Source organism: Lactuca serriola, chromosome 1 (assembly GCF_051521515.1).
Source record: "Lactuca serriola cultivar US96UC23 chromosome 1, Lser_US96UC23_V15, whole genome shotgun sequence".
Classification (NCBI taxonomy): Eukaryota; Viridiplantae; Streptophyta; class Magnoliopsida; order Asterales; family Asteraceae; genus Lactuca; species Lactuca serriola.
Genome location: NC_136408.1, coordinates 26,072,800 through 26,088,828, shown reverse-complemented (window position 1 = coordinate 26,088,828; position 16,029 = coordinate 26,072,800). Strand labels below are relative to the sequence as shown.

Genomic DNA, 16,029 nt, shown 5'->3' with positions numbered 1-16,029 from the left:
TTTTAAATTCATTCAAATCATACAATACCAATATCAAAATAGTCAAAAGTGTATTATAGCAAGATGTTATCAAAGTATAAATTCTCAAAATCTAGAAAACCATAGGGTGATACGGTGCGATTAGGCTGGGCCTTTCCGCTTCGAAGTGGAAGTACCTGAAACATAAACTGAAAACTGTAAGCACAAAGCTTAGTGAGTTCCCCCCAAAATACTACATACCATACAAACTTACAACCAAGCATATTTGGGTGCTTGCAATCCCCTTTGATCTATTTCAATCGGATATTGTCAAGCATATATGGATAGTTGCAATCTCTTCAGTCTATTTCAACTGGATGTCGGGTCTATTTCACTCCTACCACTACCATATATAACAGAGAATCACAAAGTCAATAAGTAAACATAGGCATAACTGGCAATTGTCACGAAGACAATCATCATACTACATCATAAACTAGTGGGCCAGCATTGGTGCCTTCGACCCACAAATACAGTAAAGGAAAATCACCTCAGACTGAAGCTATCAAATCGCACTCAGCGGATGAGTCACGAAATCCTCTCCCTAAGGCACAAGTATAAAGCCCTAATTAGAAATTAGGCCAATATTCTAACCTGAAAGTCCAAACCCCCATTCTTGACTTAAGGCAAAAAGGGATTCTTCACCCCTACCTAATTGGCGACAGTGATCGGTGGGGAAGACGCAGTTGGGCAACAGACGACAACGTTACTCCAGTGAGATTTGGATGTTTTCCGCCGTCAAAATTTCTGGTTCTTTATTGTTTTCTTAAACCCAAATCTTTGGGGTAAGAATTTTGTATCTCTAACTAGATTTTTGGTTTTACTTTTTAGAATTTAAGAGATAGTTTCTTAACTTAATTTCTTAACTTAATTAGTTTCCTAATGGCATGCGGTTTTGATTTTGTCAATGATTCTTTTGATTTTATCAATGATTTTCGGATGATTTTATCACTTAATATGTAAAAGCGAAATTTTGCAAAAAAAAAAATTACACTGCTAGAAAAAAAATTGAGGGGTATCCCGGGCTACCCCGGGATCTTCATTAGATCCGCCCATGGAAGTAAGCTACCTTCTTGTGGCCCCATCTCACTATGTAAGTCTCCAAGATCCAACATTTAAGACTTTTTTCATGCTAGATCTAGGTTTTTGGTTGTGTAGATAGCATTTTGGTCCCAAAGTCTTGATGATCTTGAAGTTTTAGGAACTCCATAACTTGGTGTTGATGTTTTTATGCTTCCAAACCCTTCATGATAGATAAAAGGCCATGCATGTGCTCTCCTTGAGTCATGCAGTTGGATTTGGCATTTCAAGTAGGTTATTGGGCTTAAGGTTTAGTTTTATAGGTGATTGAGCCATGGTTATGGATAAAGTTGGAAATTTTATTCATTAATACCATCATCATCAGATTCATATTTGGAAAATTAGACCTATGCACTTAAAAGATTAAGTCTTTAAGGAGAAGATTGTTAAGCCCGTTTGCACGGTGTGACAATCCTGGGATCATGACGCAATCTTTGGGATGATTCACGATTATTTTATCGCGTAGTGTTTCACGGTGCGTCTGGTTAGTGGTCATTGCATGACTGTTAACTTTGATAGTTTGATTTTTGACTTTTGGTCAAACTTTAAGGAATTAGTTGGTAACTAGTGATGACCTCCGATTTTACCTTAGATGGTCATGTTGCTAATTCTTCGTGTAGCGAGTGCGTGACTGTTCAACTTATTGATTTAAGTGAGTTATATCACTATATTATGTGTTAGATTAGACGCGCACTAGATTCGTTAACTGTTGGGATGACTAGACATGCAGTCATGCACTAGAGTTGTTAGTCATCATGACTTGATGTGCACCAGAGCCATTAGTCACTATTTGTTCAAGTAGATCGGTACTAGAGTCAAAAGTCTTTGTTTGTATGCATTGTATGTATATTGTGGTATGTTGTATTTCAGGGGAACTCACTAAGGTTTATGCTTATTGTTGTTGTTTAATGTTTTTCAGGTAGTTCCTATGATGCAGGATAGGCTTTCAGTTTGATTATACGATGCTCACTTCATTATTTTTTTCTATAGATTTCCGTTGTTATGATATTCAATATATTTTTACACTATAGCTCGATGGTGTTTTGGAATGATTTACAACCTTGGTCCTTTTATGAAGATGTTTTGAACGATTTACTTATTAATTTAAAAGAAAATTTGTGTTAAAATTTGGAACGTCACACAAACCATCATCGATGTAGTAACTTGATGCCACCTTTAGTTCATTTACACTCTCACTCACTTTTCATTCTCCTAATGTCGGCGATGCTCCAACCACCAAACCCAACCAATGATGGCGAAAATGAATAAATAATGTTACATTAAAAGAAAACACAATGCAAATTGAATCATTATACATGTGAGAGTGCAAATCAATGTTAGATTTGTGGATATGGTTCGTGATTCCACAACCACCATCAATAATTTATTTTCCGTTATGACCATTGTAGGGAAGGTAGAGATACAGGGGTAGGAAGAGATAAGGGATAGGATTCAATTATTGGGTAGAGAGGTATTGATTTAACTCTAACGATGGGGAGAGTGGTGGTGTTGGAGACCGATGATGACTTTTAGGAAGGAGAGGCAATCATAGATACGAAAAAGGTAAAGGAAGGTATGGGGTTGGGGTTTGGTTAGGGTAATGTGAGTTTATTTAATGATTTAATTTATATAATAATTCAAATTAAATTATAAAAGAAATAAAAAAAATATCATTCAGGGCAAAATAGTCATTTTAAGTCATACAAGGACCAAATACGAAACAAAAATAAAATATAGGGATGATCCGAGTAAAAAAAGAAGTTAGAAATAAATATGCAGATTACACCAAACTACAGGGACCGTTCATGTAATTTACTCTATTTTTTGCGAAAAAGAAGGAGAGCACTTTCTAATTTTTGTTGTTTGTTTCTATTTCCTGAAGAAATCGTTTTATCTGCTTTTAGAATCAAATAGATCCCCATAAAAGTAATTCGGCAGTCCCTAATTTAGAAATCGATTTGATTTTGATTTGTATTCGTATTTGTTGATTGATCCGCCACACACACAGTCTGTGCATACACATACAAGAAAGGAATTAAATCTAGAGAAACTGGTTTGAATATACAAAACAAGTAGGGAAGGAGAGAGATAGATAGATTTGTGTGTGATGATGGAATGAAGACGAAGTTGAAGAAGAAGAGGAAGAGATTGGAAGATGGGAAGGGCGGAGTTAGATTATAATTATTCGAATAATGGCAGAGGCGGAAGAGGAGTATCCAAATGTTGTTCGTATAAGAGGACCACTGTTATCATCTGTTCCATCAACATTGTTGTTGCTCTTTACGTTTTTCAGAATCTTTATACTTCTCTTTACTCCTACTCATATCGAGATTCACACAGCGGTAATTGCTTCAATTTGTTCTCCCTAAAATCTCGATTTAGCGTTAATGTATTTAACCCCAGTTCTGAAATTTATTGCTTATGATTGCCTTTAATTTTTGTATCAAAACCGATCATACTCTTCTTTGGTTTAATTCGTGCCTGTGTTATGGAACCTAGTTGTAGAGTTTGTTTTTGTGCATTTTGTTGATCATTGCACAACTTTAAGTGTAGATGAAACCTAGCTGTGAAGTTTTCATTTGTGCAATTAAGTGATCAGTCTCCAATGTTTAGATGAAGATAAAATCTAGTTGTGGAGATTGTTTTTTGATTATCTCGCAATCTTCAAAAAGTATAGATAAAACCTAGTCGTGGACTTTATTCTTTATGCACTTGATTGAGCCTTCACAATTTGGGGGTTTATTAATCCCTAGAAGATCCAAGATCTCCAAACTGATTAGTAATAAGTTTGGTATGTATTCTGGTGTACAGCAGTTACCTACACTCCAGATCAAATTAGAAATATGGAAGAATCAATGCGGATACAAAAGCAATCTGAACCTAGAAAGCTCATTGAAACGGTAAAATTCTTTCTATTTTTTCAATTGTTGAACTTAATTACCCATCTTTTTCTTTTGTTGTGAATTGAATGAAAATTTGCGAAATTTCGTGTGTTTTGTTGGTTAAAGGTTAAACTAATCAAACAAAAAGTTGATAGAAGAGAGGACATGGTTGAATTACCACAGCCATTGAAACAGAAATTAACTAATGAGATCATAGAACTACTGAGTGGATTGAATCAGAATGGTGGTGCTAACTCAACTTTACAGCATGGTAAGTTTATATTCAGTAAACTTTAACTATATGAATTTCATCCCTTTCACCCTATATAATGTAAGCTGACATTTTCCATGAGGAACTACACTACACTACACTACTTGTTTTGAACAAATGCTGAAATGAAAAAGAAAAATGTTTTCCCTTACAGAAGCAGTTGAAGACTGGAGGCTGCAAAAACTAGAGGAAGTCAAAACAATTACTAGTGGTCAAAGGAAAACCTCAAAGTCAAATTCAACAATCCTACCAGATGAAGCAGGTCTTACAAAATCTATTAAGTCATTCTTTTCAGCATTTAGTCAAAAAGAAACATAACAAGAATAAGATCACATGTAACATGTTTATAGGTATTCTAGCAAGAATGTTGGAGTTCAATTGGGCTGAGTTATCACATGAAATTGGGCTTTGGATACCGGTTAATGTCATCAACAATGAACATAATGACAAGCCCGAGGGTGAAGATGATTTTGGTAATCATTATTATTTATGACATTTTATTTTTGTGATTTGGGAATTTAAATTTAGGTAAAATAATTGAGTTAAAAAATTGTCAGATGATAGCATCTTAGCTGGGAGGAGGTTGCCTCCTGAGTGTAACACAGAGCTTCATACAGACTATGGTGGTCAAGCAGTCAAATGGGGGTTGACTCATCAGAAAGAAAGTGCATATGAATGTTGTCAGGCTTGTTTAAATCAGGCTAAAAATGCAAGACCTGGTGAAATGAAATGTAATATTTGGGTTTATTGTCCTGCTGAACAAGGATGCCATTCACCAGATATATACCAACATAAACTTGAAGAATGCTGGCTTAAATATGTAAGTTCTTCATTATCTCTTAAATCAATCTTTCTGTTTTTATATTATTTTCATGATATGATTATGCAGGCTGAAACGCCCAAAGTCAGCTTTAAGGATAAATATTCAGAAAGTTACAGAAGAAATCATCCGAATGCACCTTTGGTTGTTCCTTGGGTTTCGGGTGTTATAAGTTCTTGAAGGCTTGCATCTGTATCTGTATCTGTATCTGTATGAATGCAGTTTTGGTGACTTGTGCTCTTTTACCTGAAAGTTTTGAACTAATTTGTATTTGTGAAAAAGACTAGAGCTGAAAAGAGAAGGTTACGATAGTTGGGGCAATGCGAAAAGGCTTTGCTCATTTTGAGTGTAATTTGAAACATTTTACAAATTGAGAATGGGGATTCAAGGTGTTTGGGATTGTTTTCTCAAAGTCCTCTGTATAATGATTTTATGTTTTATAACTTCCTTACCATTAAGGAATTTGCTGAAATATGAAGTGAAAATCATGTTTTGGAATTTGCATTGACGTTTGAGTTGAACGTGCTAATGATAAAAAAGTGTAGTCAAATGATTATGTAGTTATCTCAATTTGATTGTTGAAATCGAAATAACCACATTGAAATGTCGCATTCAAGTAACTTGTGTGTGATGTTGCAATAAGCAAAATGAAATTACTAAATTTATAGTGTTGAGAAATTTGTTTAGTCATTCTTTAATGTGTTTATTTGTAATTTTGATGTTTTAGGGATGCCTATGATTCGGCTGAAATCAATCGGATTGGTTCATAAGTATTTTTGATCAAGCACAATCTTGTTTATGATATTATAATTTTTAATATTATAAATTAGTACAAGGTTAATGTTGTAAATATTATAAATTAATACAAGGTTAATATTGTAAAAGAGTAACAAACTTTTTTTTTTATAAGACAAATAACTGTTTTAAATTGGTTAGAAGAATGATAAGTAACTTTAATCGATTGTTCATAAAAAAATCTTTATCATAATGATATTTTATGAATAAAATGTTTTAAGAGGCATTTAGTTTCGTTGTTTTATATGAGAACTAGGTAAAAACCCATGGAACCCGGGTGTTAATGTAAAATAAAATTTTAAATTTAATTATGTAATAAATAATATATCATTAAATTAGAAGACTAATATTGTATTTTTTATAAGGATTTTATTTGTAGGTATGTAGTTACATAATAATTGTTAAGTATTTAACTATAAATGAAGATTTTTAAAACCTTTATTTTTTACTTTTTTTCCTTATCTTTCATGTCGATTGTACGTTAGGTTAATAGAATTTTTGCTGTTTTCGTCTGTTTTTTCTTAGGATATGTTTTTCTATTTAGAATAAATTTGTAAACTTTAAGTATTTAATTACAAATGTAAATCCACATATTTTATAAAAGTAAATACTTTATATAATGCAACATACGTTTAAGTAATGACAAAAAAAACATCACAATTGATTTCATTCAAAACAAAAAAAAAAACGATGTCTGTCATGAAATTAACATAAAAAAAACAATACGTAATTATAAAGTATTTACTTATTATGATGGATGAAATGTGCTATGCTAAAAATAACTAAAAGATGCTACAAAAAAATTGGTTATAGATTGCGAAAAACTTCCTTATAAAACAACATTGGAAGTTTTGTTTGTTAGTCTACCATTTTTATCTAAAATTAATAATTTCAATCCCTTTCTAATTTGAACTCTAGATAACCCAACATACAATTGTCCATGTGAAAAAACCGGATCTTTGAGAAACAAACAAACATTCGATAATGATTGTCCTTGACTCTTATTAATAGTCATTGCAAAACATAACGCCAAAGGAAACTGTCTTCTTGTGAATTTGAATGAATTTTTTTTTTCTGATGGAGTTAAAGACATTCGTGGAATAAAAGTTCGGTTTCCAATATTAGTTCCAGTTATTATACGCGCCTCGATAACACGTTTGCCCAATGATATCACTTGTAGTCTTGTGCTATTACATAAGCCGTTTTTCTGATCAATATTTCTCAGTAACATTACTGGAACACCAATTTTTAAAACTAACTTATGATTTGGTAGACCGGATACTTTGAGACCATTTAATACATCATGAGAGTATAAATTTGCATCAAACTGATCATGGACAAATTCGGACTCACATATGTTATCTGAACTTAAATATTCAACCTCATCTCTTGGAAACTTCTTAAGCAAACGGTCGTTTTATTTCTTGAACAACTTCATTCTTTGGAGCAAGTATTGCTCTTTCTTGGAAATAATTTGTACTGCTATACTTCTCCAAAATTGAAGGATATACAAACTCAATTAATGAACCTATAGGATCATTTGGATCATTAATGAGAATATCATCTGGAATATCGATAATCGTTTCGCCGTCGTTCGGACCACCGAGTTTGCCTTCTCCTATATCCAATAACCAACTTGCAAAATCTTTTATTTTTTCTGTATTAGCTTGATCCTTTCCAACACTGAGTCTCATATTTTTTTGTTAATCTATACACTTTGCAATGTTGCCATAAATATGAGGAACTCAAAGAAGCGTTAACAATGTTTTGTCTGCTGCCACCCGGAACTACAGGTAGAATATGTCTGAAATCTCCTCAAAAGACAATAACTTTCCTTCCAAAAGGAATATTTGAGATGCTAGAATTTCCACACCTTAACACATCTTTCAATGTTCGATCTAAAGCTTCAAATGCATGCTTATGGATCATAGGTGCTTCATCCCAAATTATCAAAGAGGTTTTTTTTATTAAGTTAGCTAACTCACCATCTGGATTTATTTTACAAAAAGAATCTTCTGTAAGTTCAAATGGAAGTATAAATCGAGAGTGTCTTGTTCTACCACCAGGCAATAATAATGAAGCAATACCGCTTGAAGCAACATTTAAAACAATGTTACCGTCAGATCTAATTGCTGCAGATATTGTCTTCCACATAAAAGTTTTATCCATTCCACCATAACCATAAACGAAGAAAACACCTCCTTTATTTTCTTTAACAACACTCATGATGTTAACGAAAATGTTACGTTGCTCATTTGTTAATGCAAGAAACATACGATCAAAGTCATTCTTTATAACGGGAATGTCGTAATCTAGCTCCTCAATGATAAGTCGATTGTTCAAAGAAGAAACTAATTCAACATTTGGGTAAGGCATGTTTGTGAATTTTTTGAGAGTTGAGTTATTTCGAAGTAAGATTTGTTCTATTTCGAACAAAGTTAAGTTCTTAACTTCATCTTCACTGAGTGATAAGTCTGCACCATAAATTTTAAATTAATTTCAAAAAATAAAATACAATATTTAATAATATTTATAATAATTATTTAATTGGTGTTGATATTTAAAATAAATTATTTTAAATAGAAATGAAGAAAATAATTGAAATACATGGAGACTTTAACCTTTGTCGTTGGTTATATAGAATTCCATCTGCCAAATATTCCCATGTATTTTCCCAAACGACCTCTGGTTTAGACATACTATTACACATCAACAATGTGGCAAATAAGAAGCGTAGATAAAAACCAGATCCAGAATGACTTGCTTCTTTAATTGCATCGATGTATTCCTTGTCATCATCTAATAGACCGAGTGTAAAACAAGCATCTCTAAAAGAAGCATATGTTTGACCGTTTATTGTGCGAATATTATCAAATGGCATCGGTCCTTTAACTTTATTTAAAAGAATCCTTAAAAAATAAGCTTCACCAAGATTAGGTGAAACCGAATGAATTCTACCAATGGCTTTTCCTACTTTCCTTCACTTCCAAAATCTATCATTTAACACCCAAACAAACTTTGTAGGAAATTCAACATATGTAAGATCTCGTGCTTCACTATTAATTGCATTACACTCCATCCATGATGTGAACTTTGAAGCAGCAACAGAAGGTTTGTCCAGAACATCGTCGATATCATCGTCTTCGCCATATACAATCTATTGTTGATTAGGAAGATGAAAAGGTAGTCTAACCACAGAAGGATACCTGCAGTGAACATCATATTTACATAAGGAAGATGAAAAGGTAGTCTAAACACAAAAGGATACCTGCAATGAACATCATATTTAAATATTCTCCATGATGCTTCACATGCAGATAAATATCTACAATCGTAATATTCAGTTATTTCATCGACCGCATCATTATTTTCACATTCATTGCTTGTTGGTAGAACAGCAACTGTAGCTCTATCAGGACCCTTGTTTATGTATTTTAACAGATACTTTATAGAAGATCCCTGATTGCACCATTCAACATTAATATGTGCCTGATATCTTTTTAATAGATATTTGTTGTATGGAACAACATTTCTATTATCCAACTTGACGCCCGACTTTTCTACAAAATGACCATCGTCTCTTCTCCTATATAACGGAAAACCATTCTGATCAACAGACGAATGATTACAAAATTGTTTTGGAAAGTTTTTAGAGCACTTCTTATCCAACATGCATGGACAATTCATATTTTGAGCTCCACATGGACCATGAATCATGAACTCATTGACAAGTGAATATAATTCTGGCTCTTCAACTTTGTCTGGTATCTCGGCGGAAATTATTGGATCGATAAATTCAACAGTGGATAACTTGTTGTCAGAATGCATAAACAAACAGATATGACTATGTGGCAAACCTCTCTTTTGAAATTCAATGGTATAAACATCTGCAAAATATTTGGCAAAAAAACAAAATATGATTAGACAGTAAAAACATATAAGAAATATACTATAATAAGAGTAATGTTTTATCAATAATGAAAAAATATAATCTTAATTACATGCTTGAACTGTGCCGAAAATTTTATTCTCCCTTAAGTCTTTAATAAATGCATCGAGCTTGATCTTGAACAACCTACATAATATATCAGGCCTGTCTTCTGGTTGAAGTGAAGTATCCTTAAGAAACCTTTTAATCTCTGGCCATTTGGGATTAAACGTAAAGGTTATGAAAAAATCTGGATATCCAAACCATTTACAAAGTGACATGACATCCAAATAGTTTTGCAACATATATCGTGCACCACCAGTAAATGACGAAGGTAATATCACACGCTGACCGATATTGGAGATATTAGTGGTTCCTTGAGCTTTTCTGGTTACGTAAATTCTCATAAGACTCACATTTAAGAACATGTTGTTGCCTACGTATGTAATGCAATCTCTCTGTTTCCTGTTGGATTAGTGTCTAAGTCCATAACTATTTTGGTATGTACTTGACCCGATGGTGCATGGTCCTTTTGGGTTGCCTTCACCAAAGCAACTTGATTGGAGAAATAAATAAAGAGAGAGGTTATTATGATTTATTAATATGAAATCATATTTTTTTAATTAATATTGGTCAATAATTAATTAAGAATTAATTTTGTGATCAAGTGTAATTAATTAAACTAGAGGGGCTGAATTGTAATTATGTGATAGTTACAAAATAAGGTAAGGATTATCTTAAATATAGGGTGAACGAATTTAAGGAGATAATGCCTTAGAATTCGACTAGGATAAGGGTTTCTAAGACTTATCTTATGGTTGCTTGGTGGGCAAGCAACTAGATAAGGATAAGGACTAAAACCCTAATCTTTACACCTATATAAACCCCCTAAGGCTCATGAATTCGTCTAACCCTTCCCAAGAGGTCCTAAGGACGAATTCCTACCTCTCTCCTCTCTCTTTATACCTTCTCCACTTGCTTATGGTGTTTGTAAGCCATTAGAGGAGTGACACTTGTGACTCTAAGCCTTCCAAAGTCAATTCAAGGAGATTTGGGATTGTTATTGCTACATAACAATCAAGGTAATATCTTAAACCTAATTATATGTTAATATTGATTCCCATATGCTAGAATTAGGGTTTATAGCCTTGGATAAATTGCATGTATAATAGAGAAACCTAGATCCAAGCATTAGGGTTTGTATGAGCACATAGGATGTCTTATGACCAAAACCCATCAGTGGTATCAGAGCCTAGACTGGTTTCTATTGTATTGATGCTTGATATGTATGAAAAATTCAATTGTATGAACTTGACATATTAGGGTTTATTGCCAATAAACCCTAGGAGGCTAGTTTTTTTTTCGAGATTAGGGTTTGCAAACCCTAATTTGCAAGAGTTTGAATAAGATCTTCAAATCCTTTCCTTAAACCCTTAAATTTCGAAATCTAGGGTTTGTTTTAATCCCTTGATTTTCGAAATTAGCCTCCTCCCCAAGATAAGATCCTAAATTTTAGGTATTTGGATTATCCTATATCTTGTAATTATCCTCTAATTGTTAAATATGGTAATTATAGATTTTGCATTATCCTATCCTTATTTTCGAAATCTATAGAGATAATTAAGGGATTAGGATATCTTAAATGTATAAATGGTAATTATCCTCATGATTTAGATAATCCCTTATGATTTAATAATTAAATTAATAGTCTAATTCAAGATAATTATTAAATCAAGAGTTTTAATATTTAATTTTTTTAATTTAAATGTCATAAATTCGAAATTTTTAAGAAAGATTAAAACTAAATTGTTTTGAAAAGTTTCAAAACTTGCCCTCAAGTTTTGGAATTTAAATTTTGATTAAATGGTTAATTTTGATGTATATTTAAATTCTAAACCCTAATGTGTTGAAATGTTTCAAAACTTGCCCTCAAGTTTTGGAATTTAAAAGTTGATTAAAAGTTTAATTAGGAATGTTAAATTCTAAAACCTTATTATAGTTTTGAAAAAGTTCAAATCACACCCTTATGGTTTTATTAGTTAATTAAGGTGTATAATTAAAAGAGGTTTAATAAATCCATAAAGTTTTTGGTTTAAAATTTAATTGAATTAAAAGTATGATTGTTAAACTTGACCACCAAATATTTTAAAAGTGTAAAATACACCCTATACTATATATAACATTAAAAGTCTAACACTATATATATGTATGAGTAAAAGTCAGTCATACCGTTAGTAGGCCTCATTCACGAAGCTAGTCTATAAGGGGTGTTTAAGGAAATTGCCTATAAAATGGCGATTGAATGGGTATCCACTCTTACCCACCGCACTCTTGACTAGTGGATGGTCGTTAGACGAACGGGTAGGATGGGACAAAACCTTCCATTATAAGTATAATGAATTACTAAAGTAACTAAATGTTTTCATAAAATTCCCAATCTTAGTTACTTAGGCAAAAGTGAATTGATGCAATTCCATGAAATTACACTTTGTGCCCTTGCGAAGACGTTAGTGGAGCGTGTGTGGTTTACCGGCACACTAAATGGTTCTAAGCAAAGGTAGCAAAGGGTGAATCAATGTTTGTCATAGTTCGGTGGAGCGTGTGTGGTTTACCGGCACATCGAATAGGTGACTGTAACATGTGAGGGCACCATGTAAGTTTGCATGGTTATTCACGCCCGCTTTGTGATCCTCGACATCCCAGTCACAAACAAGAGGGGCATATCGAGATTTAAACATGCCATTGAAATGTTCAATGAATCTCAAAGGATATAGGAGTTTTCATAGATTTAAAACTTAAATTTCATTTTTCGTTTTTCATGGTGGAAATTAGTGAATCGTCATTCACTTACCTTCAAATGTTTTGCAATTAGGGTTACGACATCCCTCTCCCGCGTTGTAGAATATTGTGTTGGGTCCTAGCCTTAGTATTTCATTTGGGTGATTTACTAAGGACTCATTCAATCAACTAACTTGAAGTCGTTTTCTCCCGTTTTGTAGATGTCAAAGTTTGACAAATATGGTCTTCTCAAATCCCGTGGAACAAGCATTCCACATGAAGATGATATTCCACGATTCGATCGAGGAACAAGAGATCATACTTCACTTCCTCCTCCTCCTCCAATTATTCTCCCTAACCCACAAGTTCAAAGACTTGAAAAGTTCAAGATCACTCAAGCCCTTCTGGCAAGTAAACATAAAGAAGGAAAGTCGGTGTGTGCACACGTCCTAGGGATGAAGTCACACATTGATAGGTTAAGAAGTTGAGATCCGTTGTCTGTAAGGAAATGGCTGTTGATTGGGTTCTTCAGTCACTTCCTAACTCATATAGTGAGTTCGTAAGAGAGTACTATATGATGAACCGCGACGTGACCCTTATAGATCTCACCTATATGATTATTGCTGCTGAATCAACAATGGTTTGGCGTAATAGAAAAGCAAAATTGATTGGTGAATCTGCCTTCAAGACCTTTATGGATATAGGCAATGGCAACGAAAGACATGCAATGATCGAAAAGTTTGATCATAAGAGAAAGGCGATGTCTGAAGTAGTTCCATGTGCTGTTCCAAAAGAGTCAATTTGCTTTTATTGCCAAGAGAAAGGGCATTGGAGACGAAGCTGCCCCATTTACCTAAGAGATCTAAGAGATGGGAGAGTCGAAACGTATGGCTCTAATATAGGTAAAATCCATTGACTAACTCTTTTAAGCTTCATTCTAGATTCTTAATACATAATGTGATAAGATTACAATTGATGTTTTGTAAGATCGAAGAAAAGAAAGGAAGCTTAAAGGAAGAAGTGGGCAGAATCTAACCATGAAGGAATGGATTTCGATCGCATTTCTCGAAGATTAGATTATTAAGCTACTACTTGGAGTTAGAATAAGATTGCTAAGAAAGATGTATTAGCATAATTTTTCAATGAATTGCATTATAAGGACAAATTTTTCCGCAATAAAATAATTTTTGATTTTAAATTTTATTTATTTATCCTTGCAATGGCGTGTATGAAAAATTGATGTTAAAATGTTTCTATTATTAACAATAATGGATTTGGTTCTTATTATGTTATTTATGGAAAGTCGAGAATTTACCAAATAGGGAGAGTTTCTCATCGCCCAAAGTTTCAATTGGACAGAAATTTGGAATCACGCAACTTGGTTGCACGATGAATGAGAAATTTCATATTTGGAAATTAGACTAATTCATTGACAAAGTGTCAAGTGAAGGACTAGGAGATCGAGTACACAAAGTCGTGTGTGGGTCAAAGTCCACCATAAGAGTAACAAGATATTCGTCATGGTTCAGTAAATATGATAAGATTAAGTATAATTCAGAATTGATTAAAAAGGTTTAAATCAATAGCAAAACGAATAAGAAGAATCATGTAGGCAGAAAGATAAAAGTTTCTCCATTCTAAGAAGAAGGGAGAGTAGCTTTTATGCTTTATGATAGGTCTTAATGATTAAGAACCATATCTCAATTGATCCTCTAAGTGAGCCTTAGTGCAATTGTATGTTTGAGAAGAGGAATCAAGGATTGAAGAAATGGTTAAATCAAAAAGCCAATCATACTTTGTTCCAAAACAAGTCTTAGAGTTAAGATTGTGACAATGAGTGACAAATATTAAGAAGGTTTATAACATTCATCAATTGTGGAAAGTTGTGATTTCTTGGATAAGACAAAGACCAACTAGGACCAAAGTTATGAAGTGTTTTGTCTTGATAAAAGCTACACTAACTCTTGAATATTTATTTGTCAAGAAATGTTTTGACAAGAGAATCTTATATTTCAAGGAGTCAGTGGGAGTCTTAATGGTCTTGAAAGGTTTCAAGAACAAATCAAATAAACCTTATCAATCATCACTAGCACATGAGTTGAGGTTTACAACCTATCGTGTTGACATCATTTTGTTTCTGTGCCAATCCAATCGAGCTAATTATGCATGTGAGTTCTATGAGTTCTCATTTTGAATGCATAAAAGACAAAGCACCTTAATCAATGAAAGGTACATTGATAGGAAAGGGTGAGTTGCTTAACTACTTGGAAGACATGGTGGGCAGCTGTGCTACCATAAGGCAAGAAATCAAGATTAAGAAAGTTCGATCCATATGAGTATGAATTTGTCGTAAACTTTAGTTTTAACAAATTCACATGGATAGGAACACATACACCATTTAAATCTAAGTGTCATAAGATTTCCTCCTTCGTGAAAATGATTGTGAGGAAATGCTTTCACTAAGTAAGATTTTAAGAAGATAGTGATTGTAAAATTGCATTCTCGAATTCGATTATGGTTACGGTATCCCTTTCCATAATTTGAATTGTGAGGATTGACAATTGTTTACACACACATATGAACTATCTAAGGCAAAGGTGTATAAGTTCAAGAAGCCTTGATAAAAGATTATCAAAGCACTAAGTATTAGAAACATGAACTTAAGAAATTCAATAAGCATTGTTTTTCTGAAAGTTAAGATGTTTATGAATACATGTCGAAGCTAGTGGGAGCATAAGTGTTATGTTTTATAATAATCATCGTGATAGTGGGAGCATAAATGTTATGATTGTATGATTATTAAGGCATGTATTGCAAGTTGGCAATATTAATTATAGAAAACAAGAGATATACCTTGCAAAGTCGTAAGGGTTGTAAAGTTGTTTTTATATAATTAAGGGAGAGAATATTATGCTTCATTTCAAATCTAAAGGTTTAGGTTGAGAAATGTTAATAAATTTAGTCAAGGGTACATAGTGTGTTCTTAAAATTTCGATTATGATTACGGCATTCCTCTTCACAATTCGAATTTTGAGAACATAGCAAATAAAACATTATGCGTCGTGTCCCATACGCTTCGGGTATAGGATCGATTGCAAATGCTTTGATATTTGACCATTCTAAAATTTTCCAAATGTCGAGCGCATTTAGAGGGAAAAGGGACTAGAATTGGTTTTGACTAAAATAATTAAACAACTATCAAAGGACAATCCAAAGTTCGACGAGGATTGGTCGCTTGTGAGTAGTTGGAAGTAAAGTATTGGAAAATATGGAAATGTTTCCATATTGGATGGACAATATCGACATTATCATGAATAGAAAAGATTCTATTAAGAATGAGTTGTCATGTGGAAAATATGGAAGCGTTTCCATGTTGGGAATTGAATATTGAAAATCTATGTCTAGATTAGAAACCTTTATGCAAAAGGATGTTCAAAGGAATGTACTTTGAGTGAGA

At 33.1% G+C, this 16,029-nt stretch overlaps 2 protein-coding genes across 3 annotated transcripts; one reads left to right on the top strand and one right to left on the bottom strand.

The window, feature by feature from the left end:
* The first annotated feature begins 2,959 nt into the window (after positions 1-2,959).
* On the top strand, positions 2,960-5,483 carry LOC145078592 (uncharacterized). Of its 2 annotated transcripts, none has more exons than XM_079023060.1 (7): positions 2,960-3,440; positions 3,913-3,998; positions 4,107-4,251; positions 4,406-4,513; positions 4,602-4,724; positions 4,809-5,071; positions 5,141-5,483. In XM_079023060.1, exons 1-7 carry the CDS (start codon positions 3,254-3,256, stop codon positions 5,249-5,251), a joined length of 1,023 nt encoding a protein of 340 aa, XP_078879186.1. In that variant the 5' UTR covers positions 2,960-3,253; the 3' UTR covers positions 5,252-5,483. The 2 variants fall into 2 exon arrangements, with proteins under 2 accessions (XP_078879186.1, XP_078879185.1); XM_079023059.1 differs by having other exon boundaries at positions 3,910-3,998.
* A 1,783-nt stretch (positions 5,484-7,266) lies between these two features.
* On the bottom strand, positions 7,267-10,222 carry LOC145052712 (uncharacterized). The gene is made up of 5 exons (XM_079000576.1): positions 9,868-10,222; positions 9,135-9,753; positions 8,474-8,844; positions 7,852-8,340; positions 7,267-7,484 (listed from the first exon to the last, which is right to left on the bottom strand). The coding sequence occupies exons 1-5, from the start codon at positions 10,220-10,222 to the stop codon at positions 7,267-7,269; spliced, it is 2,052 nt and encodes a 683-aa protein (XP_078856702.1).
* Between the last annotated feature and the right edge of the window lie 5,807 nt (positions 10,223-16,029).